The sequence below is a fragment of the Pholis gunnellus genome (genome assembly GCF_910591455.1).
Source record: "Pholis gunnellus genome assembly, chromosome: 22".
Lineage (NCBI taxonomy): Eukaryota > Metazoa > Chordata > Actinopteri > Perciformes > Pholidae > Pholis > Pholis gunnellus.
In genome coordinates this window covers 553,231-566,173 of record NC_136549.1, presented here as the reverse complement: position 1 = coordinate 566,173, position 12,943 = coordinate 553,231, and the positions used below count along the sequence as shown (strand labels likewise).

Below are 12,943 nucleotides of genomic sequence, written 5' to 3'. Positions count from 1 at the left end.
TAAACACCCACCTGAACCATAGTCCGGATGGAAAAAGTATTTTTGACATCACTCATTGGTTAGTGGACTGCCATGTTGATTTTGGCTGTTGCCTTCTTGGCTTTTTGCAACCAGAAGTGACAGAAGAGGGTGGAGCTAAAGACAACCGAATGCTGAATAAGTAACTTTTCAGACCCAGAGGTTTGGAAGAAGTTCATGGGGTTACGAGACAAGACAGGATTCCGCCAGCTAGTGTATTGCGAGCCCAATGCCTGTGATGTAAGTGTAACAGTGAGAGTGAGTGAGTTTGAGTGAGTGTGCATCTCTCATTCTATTGGAGGTAAATGCATCATAATTTGGTTGCTTAGCTATGACTGCATGCTTAAGAAGCTCTCGTGGTCTTGGTGACACACACTTTTTCAAAACTTCTTTTGTTGCCTGTCTTATACTGACATTGAATGCCTGCTGACTCCTCATTCACCACTCATTCACATTAACCGGCCCCCGGCCGGTTGGGGCTACTATTGATAACACAGCTGAGCGCATCTCCGATCCCGCATCAACGTCTCTGCGCACACAGTGGGGGGATAACAGTTTGTCTAACAGTATGGATGATGTGTTTGGTACACACACTGCTGCATAGCTCTCAGCCGCTGCTCTGCAGCTTACTTTTATTGTGTTGGAGGATGTGTTTGACTATCGTCTATCAGCAAACAGAACTACCAGTACACACACTGCTGTGCCTCGCCGTCGAAGGTGTGTTTTGACACTTTACAGCCCTTTGGTTACATAAATAACAGGTTGTTAGTTGGCTCACTTTAATAGTTCTGTACGGTGGATTTGGCTTACAGCTAACAGACCTACCGGTACACACATAATTAGCTTTTTGGCCAGACTGTATGACATGTCTTATACGACGAAGTGTGATGAAGTGTGTTTGAAGTGTGTTTTACATTCCTTACAGGCCACCGGTGTCTAGACGGGGGTTACGTGTGGGTTGTATTGTCTTGGGGAGGCAGGTATGGGCAGTTGTGGTTGTAAGAAAATATTAAAGATAATTATAACATTAATATTAACAATAGATATTGATCATACCGGGTATGGTTTGGCAAACCATTTGCCCAGCATTACCCAGCTGTAACTCTTTCAAAGGAGTAAATAGTTCATAGATATTAAGCTCCTACAGTCGTGGTGCAGTTACACTGGCACTTCACTACACTACATTTGCTATATTAGTTATATTATTTGCTGTTATTATTATTTATTTCCACTCTGGTGAATAACTCATGACATCACAGATATTTCATTTCTTTTTTATACTTTTTTTGTGTATTCATTTTTTTTTTTTAAAGAAAAGGGCATTTGATTAGATTTGTTTTTTGATGTGATAAGCTGTTGGTTCTGAGTAAAATATTAGGACAAAGGTAGAAGAGAGATGAGCAGGGAGACATGTGAGCTCTATTAACCTTCATCTGCCCCAGAAAGCCCATGTTCTCAAGGGAACCGTGTCCAATTATATATTGTGTGTGTGTGTGTGTGTGTGTGTGTGTGTGTGTGTGTGTGTGTGTGTGTGTGTGTGTGTGTGTGTGTGTGTGTGTGTGTGTGTGTGTGTGTGAGAGAGAGAGAGAGAGAGAGAGAGAGAGAGAGAGAGAGAGAGAGAGAGAGAGAGAGAGAGAGAGAGAGAGAGAGAGAGAGAGAGAGAGAGAGAGAGAGAGAGAGAGAGAGAGAGAGAGAGAGAGAGAGTGTGAGAGAAGTCAAAGAAGTTAAACAGGTGTTTTTGAAGCTGGTGGGAGAGTGTGACTCTAAATCCCTCTCCAAATTCTTCAGGCCCAAACGGACTGAAAGCTGAGCTGAAGGGCCTCATTTGACTCATGGAGCACTGCAGGCATCACATGTTGGTCCAGACACCATCAGACATTGTGACTTGATGGCAGACCAGAATAAAACTTGTTTTTTGTTGGTTTGAGGACAAACAGCTGATGTGACCTACCGCAGGCAACTTTTGTCACATTATTATTATTATTATTAATGAGTATTTATTTCTTTAATAAAATAATGTCCTCTGGGAAAAAGTTTTTGTGTATTCATTTTTTTTTTTAAAGAAAAGGGCATTTGTTTGATTGTGCCAGCAGAGACCCTGTAGCCCTTCTGTTGAGTGGGAACTCAACTGACCCATGTAGAAAAACTCCTCCTCTCCACTCCCCATTTCTTTCAGAAAGATAAAATATATTGAGCCCAGTGGCTAAAAGGTCCAACAATCAGTTACTCAAAGGAGAGATCCAACCGAGATGAAAGCTAAACCCGGCGAGCTAGACTATGACTAAGGATATTCCACCACCCACTCTGCTCCTGGCTAATATCCGGTCGCAGGAAGAAACGGGCTAACCCAGCAAATTAGGTCAGTGACTGTTGTGCGCACGTCTTTACAGAGACCTGGTTCCATCGTCACATCCCGGATCAAGCTGCACTTGACAGGCGGACAGCAGGAGAGTGCAGGATTCAAAGCTGGCTACATCCCTTGATGCACCACTTCAAAAAACAAACAAATGTCTAAAATGAGGCCATTAAGAATCATGTAAGCGGGAGAGCAGGACTCTGTTTAATGATCAATGATGCTTGGGGCTCAAACACAGTTGATGTCCATCAACTTTGACTGTGAAGATGTCGGCCATATTGCCCAGAGAATTATTGTTCCTGCTGTTTACATTCCTCTTGATGCAAGTTGAAGAAATGCACTACTTGTGTAGCAAATGCAGTTTATTTTTCAACCGGGTTGCATAATGTCAATAAATCATCCATAAATCCTCGATATTGTGGAGGTGTGTAAGTGTGTAAAGGTGGAAACCGTTTCTTTTGGAAGGCATCGTTGGTCTCAGCAGAGAGTTCCTCTTTTATTTTTATTTTTTATGGGGGTATTATGTGCTCTAACTGTTTCTTGATGAACAGGCGTTTATCCATATACCCAGTACTTATTGTACGTGTAGTATATCTGCTTTTTGAGCTGTTTTTCACACAAGGAATATTTTCAGAATATTTTCCCTGTGAAACCACAAATCATTCTTTTTTACATTTTGTCTTGTGTACAAAAACATGTTAACCAGTGAGCTCTAGAGGTGTTTGTTCACACTTAACACACAGACATGGCATTGATAGCAATATCGTTGTTAACTCTGGACAAGAAACGGATAAGCATATTCAATGTGTGGGGCTCTATAGGAAAACCTTTAACTGCTCTGTAGAAATACAACTCAAGAGTTTGTCCTCTTTAAGAAAATGAACAATTCAAAGAAAGGTATGCTTTGAAGCATATACAGTGTAGACAAATATAACCGAGTCAGTGCAAAGTGCAGCAGTGCTCTTCCTCTCCTCTCCCTCTGTTTTTCTTGTCTTGACTTTGCCCTACCACATTTCCACAGCTCGCTCTCGTTAAATCAATGTAAGGTGTATTTTTAGCTGCCGCTGTCACCTCCGTACTCGCTGTCAAACTGAGTTTTAGTGTGTGAAACTACCAGACCCATTGAGTTGATTTCAAACTCTCTAAAACAACACCACAGACAACTGCCAACCTCACTTCTCTTTCCCTCTGTCTTCCTCTCTCCGTTTGTCGGTCAGAATCCAACCCAGGTTGGCACGGCCCTGCAGGTCTTCTACAACCTGGGCAGCCTAAGAGCGACCATCAGTTCTGTAGTGGGGGGTTACAGGACCACCATACACGACAACATCACTAGTGCTTTGGACATCAAGGGCCTGACGCAGCCGACCAACCCCAGAGGTGAGACCCAAGGAGGATGTGGTGTTGAGAGAATTCTTGCTTATACACACAGAAACACTGGCACACTGCATACATTGTCCTCATTTCTAAAAGATGAAGGAGGATCGCATTTTATAGTTTGACCCAGTTCATGAGTTGGCTTGATCCAAAATAGATTATTATACCATGGCCACAGAGAATAGTCAATTCTGGCTGGAGGGCGTGAGTTATTTTCATGGCTCTGATGCAGCGGCCACATCATTGTTCTAATTAATGACACAATACTTTCAGATACACAGGCACGGTTAGGTTTCCCCACATTTTGAAGATTATATCACAAAAAAATGGAAATTAGCAAAGTGATGCGTATCCTTCCTCTGTGCTACTGAGCTCCATTTTTTTATCCAAAAACTATTCAAAATATACATTTTTTTGAGGCGGCAGTTTGCTGGCGTTTCGATTCACAAAAGTGAACCCAAGTTGCTTCCTGGGTTCTTCACAGCAGCCTGCTGCTCCTAGGGATGGGTTAAACGCAGAGGTCAAATTTCATGAGCGTACCTGTATGTATATGACGACTGGAATGAGCCACAGTGTTGCTCACTATATTTGAAAGTGTATTTAAAGTTTTACAATTTCAGTAGGAACCAATGAGCTTGTAGCTTACAACCACAGATGGGTCAGTCAGACTTGAGAGATTGATTAATACACTGTTGGTTTTGGTATTTTCAATGGAATTTGATGAAAATGAGAACTGCAGACTTAATAATAATAAACAAAATATGAAAGTAGCAGTTGAATAAATGTCTCATGGTCTTAAGAAAAGCTTTTCTCATTTGCTACTGCATTCGTATAAGAATCATAAATGCTTCTCTGCGTCCGCAGTGTGTTTGGGAAATAATACTGATACTGGTTTCATAGGAAACAAACAAACAAAACCTGACAGTGAATTCGTCCCCTCAGGTGCACCAGGCAGAGCAGTGCTGCCGACACCAGGCAACACAGCAGCTTTCCGTGCTGCTCTGTGGACCAACCTGGAGAAACTGATGGACCAGATATGTGCTGCGTGCAGACAGGTATTCAGCTCCCTGAGACTACCAACTGACTGTAAATTTAGTGTAGAATAGTTTATTCAAATTAGAAACCCAAGCAGCAGGACTGATGGATTAGGTGTGCTGCATACTTTCCAGGTGCAACATCTGCAGAAGGTCCTGATGAAGAAGAGAGACCCTGTAACTCATGTGTGCTTCATCGATGAGATCATCAAGGTGGGTGGCACCACTGTTCTGGTTTTATGTAATAATTATAGGTGTAATCAAAACCGTCACAAGGTTCCAGTCATTTATTAAAGAAAATAATGGTTTTAGTATGACTGAATTAGCATGTTTCTCAATATAAGACATCCACACAGCATACGAGAGCATACATCACAGCTTAATTATATGACACAAATCAATGTCAAAAATCTGCAAGCGCAAATGAGATCCACGAGCGCTGATGTAGAGGAGCCGCGCAGGCATTTTGAAACAGCCGCACACCCAAAGTACTTCTGGGAGCACCTTGAAATCACGCTCAGAACATCTCTGCTGACGAGAGCAATACTGTAGCCTGCAAGGAAGAAACCAGGCTTTGGGCGCGTGCTGTTATCCCTGAGCGCACAACTACTATCATTGTTTTCCGCTTGCAATACTTTCACCTGCTCGCTTGAAAGAAACGTTCACCTGCTTGCATTCGAGAGGTATTGTTTTTGACAGTAAGTCGGCGTGTCATTGGCAACTGTTTCTCTAATTATAATTGGCTACAGTACTCACCTTGGTTCATCCGTACTATGCATGTGCAACTCTCAACAGAGATGAGAAGAAAGGAAGATGGCTCAACTTATTAACTATTTCCATCATCCCCTCCAGAAAGAAAACGTTTAATTCAGAATGTTATTGATTAAGACTTTTTAAACAAGTTTGAACGTCTTCTGGATGAGATCTGGTGACACACGACCAAGCCCAGCCAAGTTTTAACCAGCCTTGTGTCCGAGGCTTGGCTGGGTAAACACAGGGTAAACCTGTGTAATACTCATATAGGACAGCCGCTGGTAAAGAGTGGATACAAAGGATTGGGGTCCTGGGCAGTTGCTTGCTGTGCACAGTTGATAATCCAGCCTTGTATTTAGTGCGTTCTCTTTATTTTCCAGATAAAAGTGCTGCACTATAGGCGTTTTATAAACTGAAACATTGAGGATACTTGAGACCTTAAACTTAATTGTTCCTATTAAAAACCCCATTATAATTAATATGTTAATTAATAATCTCTTTTAAAGGGGAACTCCACCAATTGTATTCATCAGAGTCTGTTTTCAGGTTTTGGGGAGTGCTCCTGCTCCTCTCGGACTTGTACTTTTCTAGTCTTCAAACCACTTGAACACTACATGTCATCATTCACCCGTTCATACGCTGATGGCAGGGGTTACCATGCAACGTGCCTAGGTGCGTAGAGGAGAAGAAGCGAGAGCAAAAGAAAAATGGCTGCCGTGATCGCGCCACGCGAGACTAGAAAATGGCGGAAGAGAGGAAAAATGGCCAAAATGTGGAATGTAGTCTTGTATGTGAAAACTACAAAAATGGCGACGAGGCCACGATTGTTTAATGGAGTAATGAGGCACACAATAGAGGCCGCGTTTACACACCACGTGCGTCTGAGATGAGCAAAACAGCACAACCTGTGTGTGTGTGTGTGTGTGTGTGTGTGTGTGTTAGTTAAACAATAAGGAAATGGAAACACTCAAAGCAAGGCAGATCCTCACTGCCGCAGTAAAATACAGCAACTGTTACTTTACCAAACAGAAACCCGACTGGTGAACTCAGATTTAGCAGGCACGGCTCTGGTCTTTTAACTAATAAAGTAAAGTTACCAACTTTACTCGCGGTGACTGATCGAAACACAACAGTATTACAGCAGCATGGAATAACACAATTACCACATTGATTTTATAAAGCACTAACGGACCTCGGCGGTCCATAAAAATACACAATTACAAGTTGGAAGAACCGTAAACTTAAAAAAAAAAAAAAAGATTACAAACACACTATGACCTATCTCTGCCCAGACAAAAGCCTCTTACTTTGAGATGGCTTCATAGTGGTCAGAGTGGTTCTTCACATTTCGGAGCTTGTGCGGCAATAACTCTTCCTTATGGCAACTGGAATTCTTCAGAAATTTAGAGAATTTTCTCCCTTACGACAAATGTTGACTTGAATAGGAAGTGAGCGGGGCTTAGAAGTTATCCTTCTCTTCCTCTGAAGATACTGTGAATCTTCCTTCTGCAGGTTAAAGTTGACGTACGGGGCAAGTGATCCGCTTCTCCTTCAGATCCAAAACAATCTATTGTTCGTCAAGCGAAGTAGAACTATTCCTCGGTTTTCTTAAAAGCATCGACTGCTTACAGTCTCAGTGACGTCATGGCCGTATCACAGAGATCCCCGTGGTGCCCATGGGCCTCGTCCAATGAGACCCCAGTGTTTCACGCATAGGTGAGATTTAGCGTCTGGTGGGGCTTGTGAGGAGATTTTAACCCAAAATCAGGCTGTTGAACTCCCATCTAGGCCTAATTCAATTGTTTCAACCACATGGTGAAGTCCCAACAATAAGAAAGAATGAAACAACAAAAATAAGCCGAAGCAGAAATTTCTGTGATGTCCTAAATCTTAAGATTCTGATCTGTTGATAATTCCAGAACTGGGCTATAGCTTATGCCTGTTTATACAGACTGACTAAATACACATGTAAACGCACATTGTAGCAGGGTTCAAGCACATTAACCATATGCTTTAAACCTGGTTTGTCTCCAGTCGAGTGTGGTCGCTTATACGCAGTGATACTCTAAAGCAGGGGTGTCAAACTCATTGTTGCTCTGGGGCCGCATCGGCATCATGGTTGCCCCCAAAGGGCCGGTTGTCGGCGGGGGGGGGGGGGTGCTGCTGCTGCTCCTTCGTCGTCGTCGTCGTCGTCGGGGGGGGGGGGGGGGGGGGCTGCTGCTGCCACATACGCTGGTGGAGGTGTGTGCGCGCGGATCGGGGAGGAGCTCCGCCGTGCGCGATTTCCATTTTTTTTTTTTTTGCTGGTAGATTCGCGGGCCACATAAAATGACGTGGCGGGCCGGATCCGGCCCGCGGGCCGTATGTTTGACACCCCTGCTCTAAAGCATTAGTCACTTAGAATTTACTTTGGATCTGCAGTGGGAGGCTGCATGAACGCTGTGGAGAGAAGGACTCGCTGTCCAGTCCAATTTCTTTTCGTTCCGAGTGTACCATATATATATACCCAACTTCCTTTTAACTGTCAGCATACAGTTTGTCACAGATTGTGGTGTGTTCAGCTTGATTAACCCCACAAACCGGTCTAAACCAACTAGTATGCCACAGCTCCGTTATGGCTTACAGCAACTGGTGCACTGCTGAAACTTTCCAGGTAAAACTCGTGCCAAAGAATTCCTGTTTCGTGTGTGTGAGTAGTAGACATAAACTGCAGTTTGGGTCACAGGCGTAGCGAACTGAACATACCAATACGCATATTGTTACAATCCTCGTATTAAGATAGACTTGAAACAGATCTGAGCTGGCCTTTAAAATGCAATGCAGAGCAAAATGTGTTAAAATATGTAAAGAATATGAAATTGCTTGAACAATTTTGTTGAATGTTTTATTTAAGAAAGTAGTAATAGTAGTAGTAGTATCATGGCAGTCATTTACACATCCTCACGACAATCATCAACGTCTGAGTCTCACAGAAACCGAGTACATATCGGAGTAACGGAGCTGTTACTATGGAAACAAAGCTCTCACCAATTACCCAGCGATGGATGTGTGAGTTGGAGACCTAATGACGTGTCTAAATGCACGGCTCCTCAGCAGTGCAGCTGCACTATCGCTCTTCACTGTTGTGGACGAGAGTGCCATGTGTCACATTGTCTCACTGTCATAATTAAAGCTAATTACATTAGAGGAGAAGCAGATCAAAAGAAGCAGTCAGACACCTGAGATGTGGATTGTGAAAAATAAGCTGTAACTCATTATTAGGCAGACGATATTATGTATAATGACTCACTCTACAGGGAGAGACAAACTAACTCTTCTTCTTTAAAAGCCAGTGACGCCATCTGTAGTTTGATGGACAGAAGATCATTTGTTCTGTTATTTCCTCCGTGTTTGATTATTGTATCTACTGTTATACGGCTGTCCGCAGGAGAAGGACCTCCTGTGCTACTGCTTTTACAGAACACCGCTGCCAGAGATGAGACTGCATTACTCCAGTACCTGCTGCCAGGCTTCTGGTTTTACAACTGATTTTTCAGATTGTGAGACCTTAGTGTGATCAGGCTCCTGCTTCCATCTCTGATTAAGGCCCTTATTTAAGTCTAAAAGATCTCACTTAAGGTCGAGACCCTCATCTGTAGTGATTCTTCATTTGTGTTCTTGTTCTTATTCTTACATTGATATATGTGCTACACACTGTTATGCTAAACCTATTGGTGACGCTTCCTCTTTATGAGCAGTACGGCACCTTGTTTGGCAGCTTCTGTCATCAGTGTATGAACGTGTGTGAAAAGTAGTGTACAGCGCTTTAAGTAGTCGGAAGACTAGAAAGGCTCTGTATACAATCAAGTCTATTTTGCCATCCATTTGCCATGAACATGTAAAACCATTAATCTGCTAATATTCCACTCCTCCGGTTTCAGTCTCTCCTCTAGACGTAATGAACAGGGATTCATTACTGAGGTCCGACAGCAATGTTGGGTGATCAGGTCTGGCTCACAATCCAAGTTTCAGTTCATCCCAAAGGTGTTGGATGGGGTTGATGTCAGGGCTCTGTGCAGGCTACATCCAACTACTTTATGAAGCTGTCTTTGTTAACAGGCACAGCATCATGTTGAAAAACTGTTGATACAGAGTTAGAAGCACACTATTGTCTAAAACATCATGGTATGCGGTAGCATTCTGATTTTCCAGACCAAGCCTCTAAAAGGAGCCCCACACCATAACGATCCGTTCTTTTCTATTCCACTCACATGCTGTTAGTCCGTTAAGGAACAAAATGGAGTCACAGAGGGTTGTGAAGGTAGAGAAAGTGGAGGAAGTGATGATGCAGTGGATGGGAGGAGGAGAGGTCAGACAGCTGGGCAGCAGACCTGCAACAGGCTTCTCTAATGGATTATTAGAGGACACACACACACACACACACACATGTCCGATCCCATTAAATAATGAAAGCACTTTCCTCAGTCAGGCTCTGTGTTGACCTGTGGGTCTGTGTTGGTCTCAATACCTTTCTCTATTACGAGTTACACAAAGCTGGTTTGGTCCATCTAATGTTCACACAGAAGGTAAATGATGAAGGATGTCTGCACTCACTACCTCAGTGATAGTATTGATGATGATTGTGATGTATAATGAGCATTGTAAGGACTTGACTTAATATTGTGAATGCAATTATTATTCAGGATCATTTGTTTCAATTATTTTATTGCAATTTTTGCACATCAACACAAGGCCTTTCTCTTCTGTGTACCTGGTGACAGGATGGACAGCCTGACATCCTCTACACCTTCTGGAATGATGTAACCAACACACTTAGTGAGGAGTTTCAAAGAGCAACTGAAGGTAAGAACGCTCCGTTTCCTTTTCCTGAATCCCCGAAACACAACTACCACTTTAAGAGGATGCTGACAGTTTATATATCCAAGCTTCTAATCCAGAGGGAAGGTGAATTACATATTTAAGGTGAGTCTCAGACAGACAGTAGATAGCTTCTTTAACAACTAGTGGAAGGTCTCATCTAGTGAGCCATAATCATCAGGCCGTAATAAGAGCTCAGACAACAGCAGGAAATCAATGTGGCTGCAAGTAATAAAAGACCTGTTCATGGAGCTATCACCGCAAACAGGACTCTCATTTCACCAGTGTTGGTTGTACAACCTTAGTTTCTATTAAGTCACTGCTTGCAACTGCATCAACACGCCATGATGATTCTGGGACAAAAATATAACAAAATGGGTCAGAAATGGTGACACGTTATTGATCTCAAATTATTTTCGTAAAAATGATGCAGTAGCAGAGGATCAAGACCAGCTGCTGCCTGGAACATAGGAATGCTAATAACACACAATATGCTGCCGACATTACAGGTTGTAAGTGACTGTTGGAACACAATCTAAACCCTTTGTAGTAATGGAACCCTTGTGATGAGCTTTAATTTCATAACCCTCTGAACCCCAGAACCCGCCGGCGGGATGGAAAAGCATTTTTTCTTTAATCACCAAAACTACAACGTTTATCACAGCCAGAAGTTGTGAATACCGTCATTAGCGTCAGATTTTCATCTTGCCGACGGTCACTGAACAAATCATGTGTGACGAGCGATTCCATCAGAGGAAGCAACTGAAATTAAGCTTAAATTGTGATATTTCATCAAAAACATTTTATTATATACTGTATGTCTTATTTAAAATGTCCCCCTTATAAACCCTTTACCCGAACCAGATCCTGTAAAAAACATTCAATTCTGAGCTCCTCAGCGCAACCAGGAAGCCATTATTGCCTCTGCTGAGAACTGCTGAACACAGAACAGAGAGGAGAGGCTGTAAGTAGAGGTTGTAAAAATGTGAATAGCTCAATATATATATATATATATATATATATATATATATATATATATATATATATAGCACGTGAAGCCTCCATTTCTTTCCAACATTGGTAACACTTGTGGACACTAGTTCAAGTCCCTGTTAGGTCCAAAAATACCGGTTTACCAAGGCGCCAACTTATCTCTAGTTAATTGTTTACAGAATCTTCTCAGCAATCTGGTCCAATTCAAATGTATTTCAACTTGGAAAGGATACACCAAACCGTCTTTAAATACTACAAGTTAACCAGGACACATCTGTCCGACACCCTTACGAATCTGGGTGCGAGAATACCGCTTTACCACTTCAAATTATTTTTCCCAATTCCATGATCGGAGTGTCTTCATAATAAAGATGTCAACACTACAGGTAGCCTGCCATCAGTGTATGGATGGGTGTGAATGGGTGAATAATCACATGTAGTGTGAATGGGTGAATAATGACCTGTAGTGTAAAAGCGCTTTGAATGGTCAAAGACTAGAAATGCGCTAAACAAGTACAGTCCATTCACTACTAGCCTGAAATCATTTAATGTTGCCGGGTTAGTCTTAGCAACTGGGACAATTGTTGAATGTTGCTATAACTTAAGGACCCATTGTTGCTGAAGAGATCGCATACAAATATAATAAAAGATGCTACATAGCTGCTCAGTGCAGGTTTAAATTATGAGGCCCAGGACTCTAAGGCTACAGCCACACCAATACGTTTTCTGTTTTAAGAAATAGTTTAAGTATCATTTCAGCACCGTTTTAGAATAATCACCGTCCATACTAACATGCCTGAAAACGCATGACCATTCACTTACACTGGGCATTCGCTTGCCGGTGTTAACAGAAAGCGGATTGGTTACTTAGTGACAGAAAATACAATTATGAATATTATTGTACTTACCACAATAAAAGGTTTTGTTTGATAGTTTTACACACACACACACTCAATTTAGTGATAAAAGTGATTTCATTTTTAAACGTAGCTACAATCTTGCTCTATCTCTCTCTCAAACACGTACAACAGTAAGAAATTAAAGTTTTACTAGATTATACTGGAAGTCCATGTCGTACCAGAGAGCAGCATTTATGCTTTTGTTGAGTCTGAAGTGTTTTTCCACACTTCTAATACTTATAGCCAAACCTGGAGAAGCCCTAGTGTTGCTTTTTAATCCATCTGGTGTTTCAGTAAAATCATGGTTATCAATCTTCTCAAGAGAGCTTTATTCCAGACTTTCACCTCAACAGGTAGCAGGTGCACTTTGTGATCAGAGGATCCAAGGGACTTGTATGCACCTTTTCTGGAGCCAATACCGAGGTCCACGGTTTTATTATGCATGTAGGACGGATAACATATTGATCCAATGTGTTTGCCCATCACGACTAAACTAATTCACATCCACACACGGAGGCACAGCCTTCAGGAGCAATTAGGGTTCAGTGCCTTGCCTAAGGACACTTCAACATGCACTGGAGGAGCCGGAGATCAAACCGCCAAAAGCGGACTGTTAAGCTGGGGCTGCGGCTTCTTTACAATGCATTGTGAATCTTCAA

The 12,943-nt window shown here is 42.3% G+C and overlaps 1 protein-coding gene across 2 annotated transcripts in view; it reads left to right on the top strand.

Moving 5' to 3' along the window:
- Positions 1–12,943, top strand: part of cog5 (component of oligomeric golgi complex 5) — a 63,606-nt gene that overhangs the window by 32,851 nt on the left and 17,812 nt on the right. For both annotated transcript variants that reach the window (XM_079184211.1, XM_079184210.1), the window contains exons 8-11: positions 3,592–3,751; positions 4,691–4,803; positions 4,918–4,995; positions 10,296–10,377. In XM_079184211.1, coding sequence (XP_079040337.1) covers positions 3,592–3,751; positions 4,691–4,803; positions 4,918–4,995; positions 10,296–10,377 — 433 coding nt within the window. The remainder of the gene's footprint in view (positions 1–3,591; positions 3,752–4,690; positions 4,804–4,917; positions 4,996–10,295; positions 10,378–12,943) is intronic.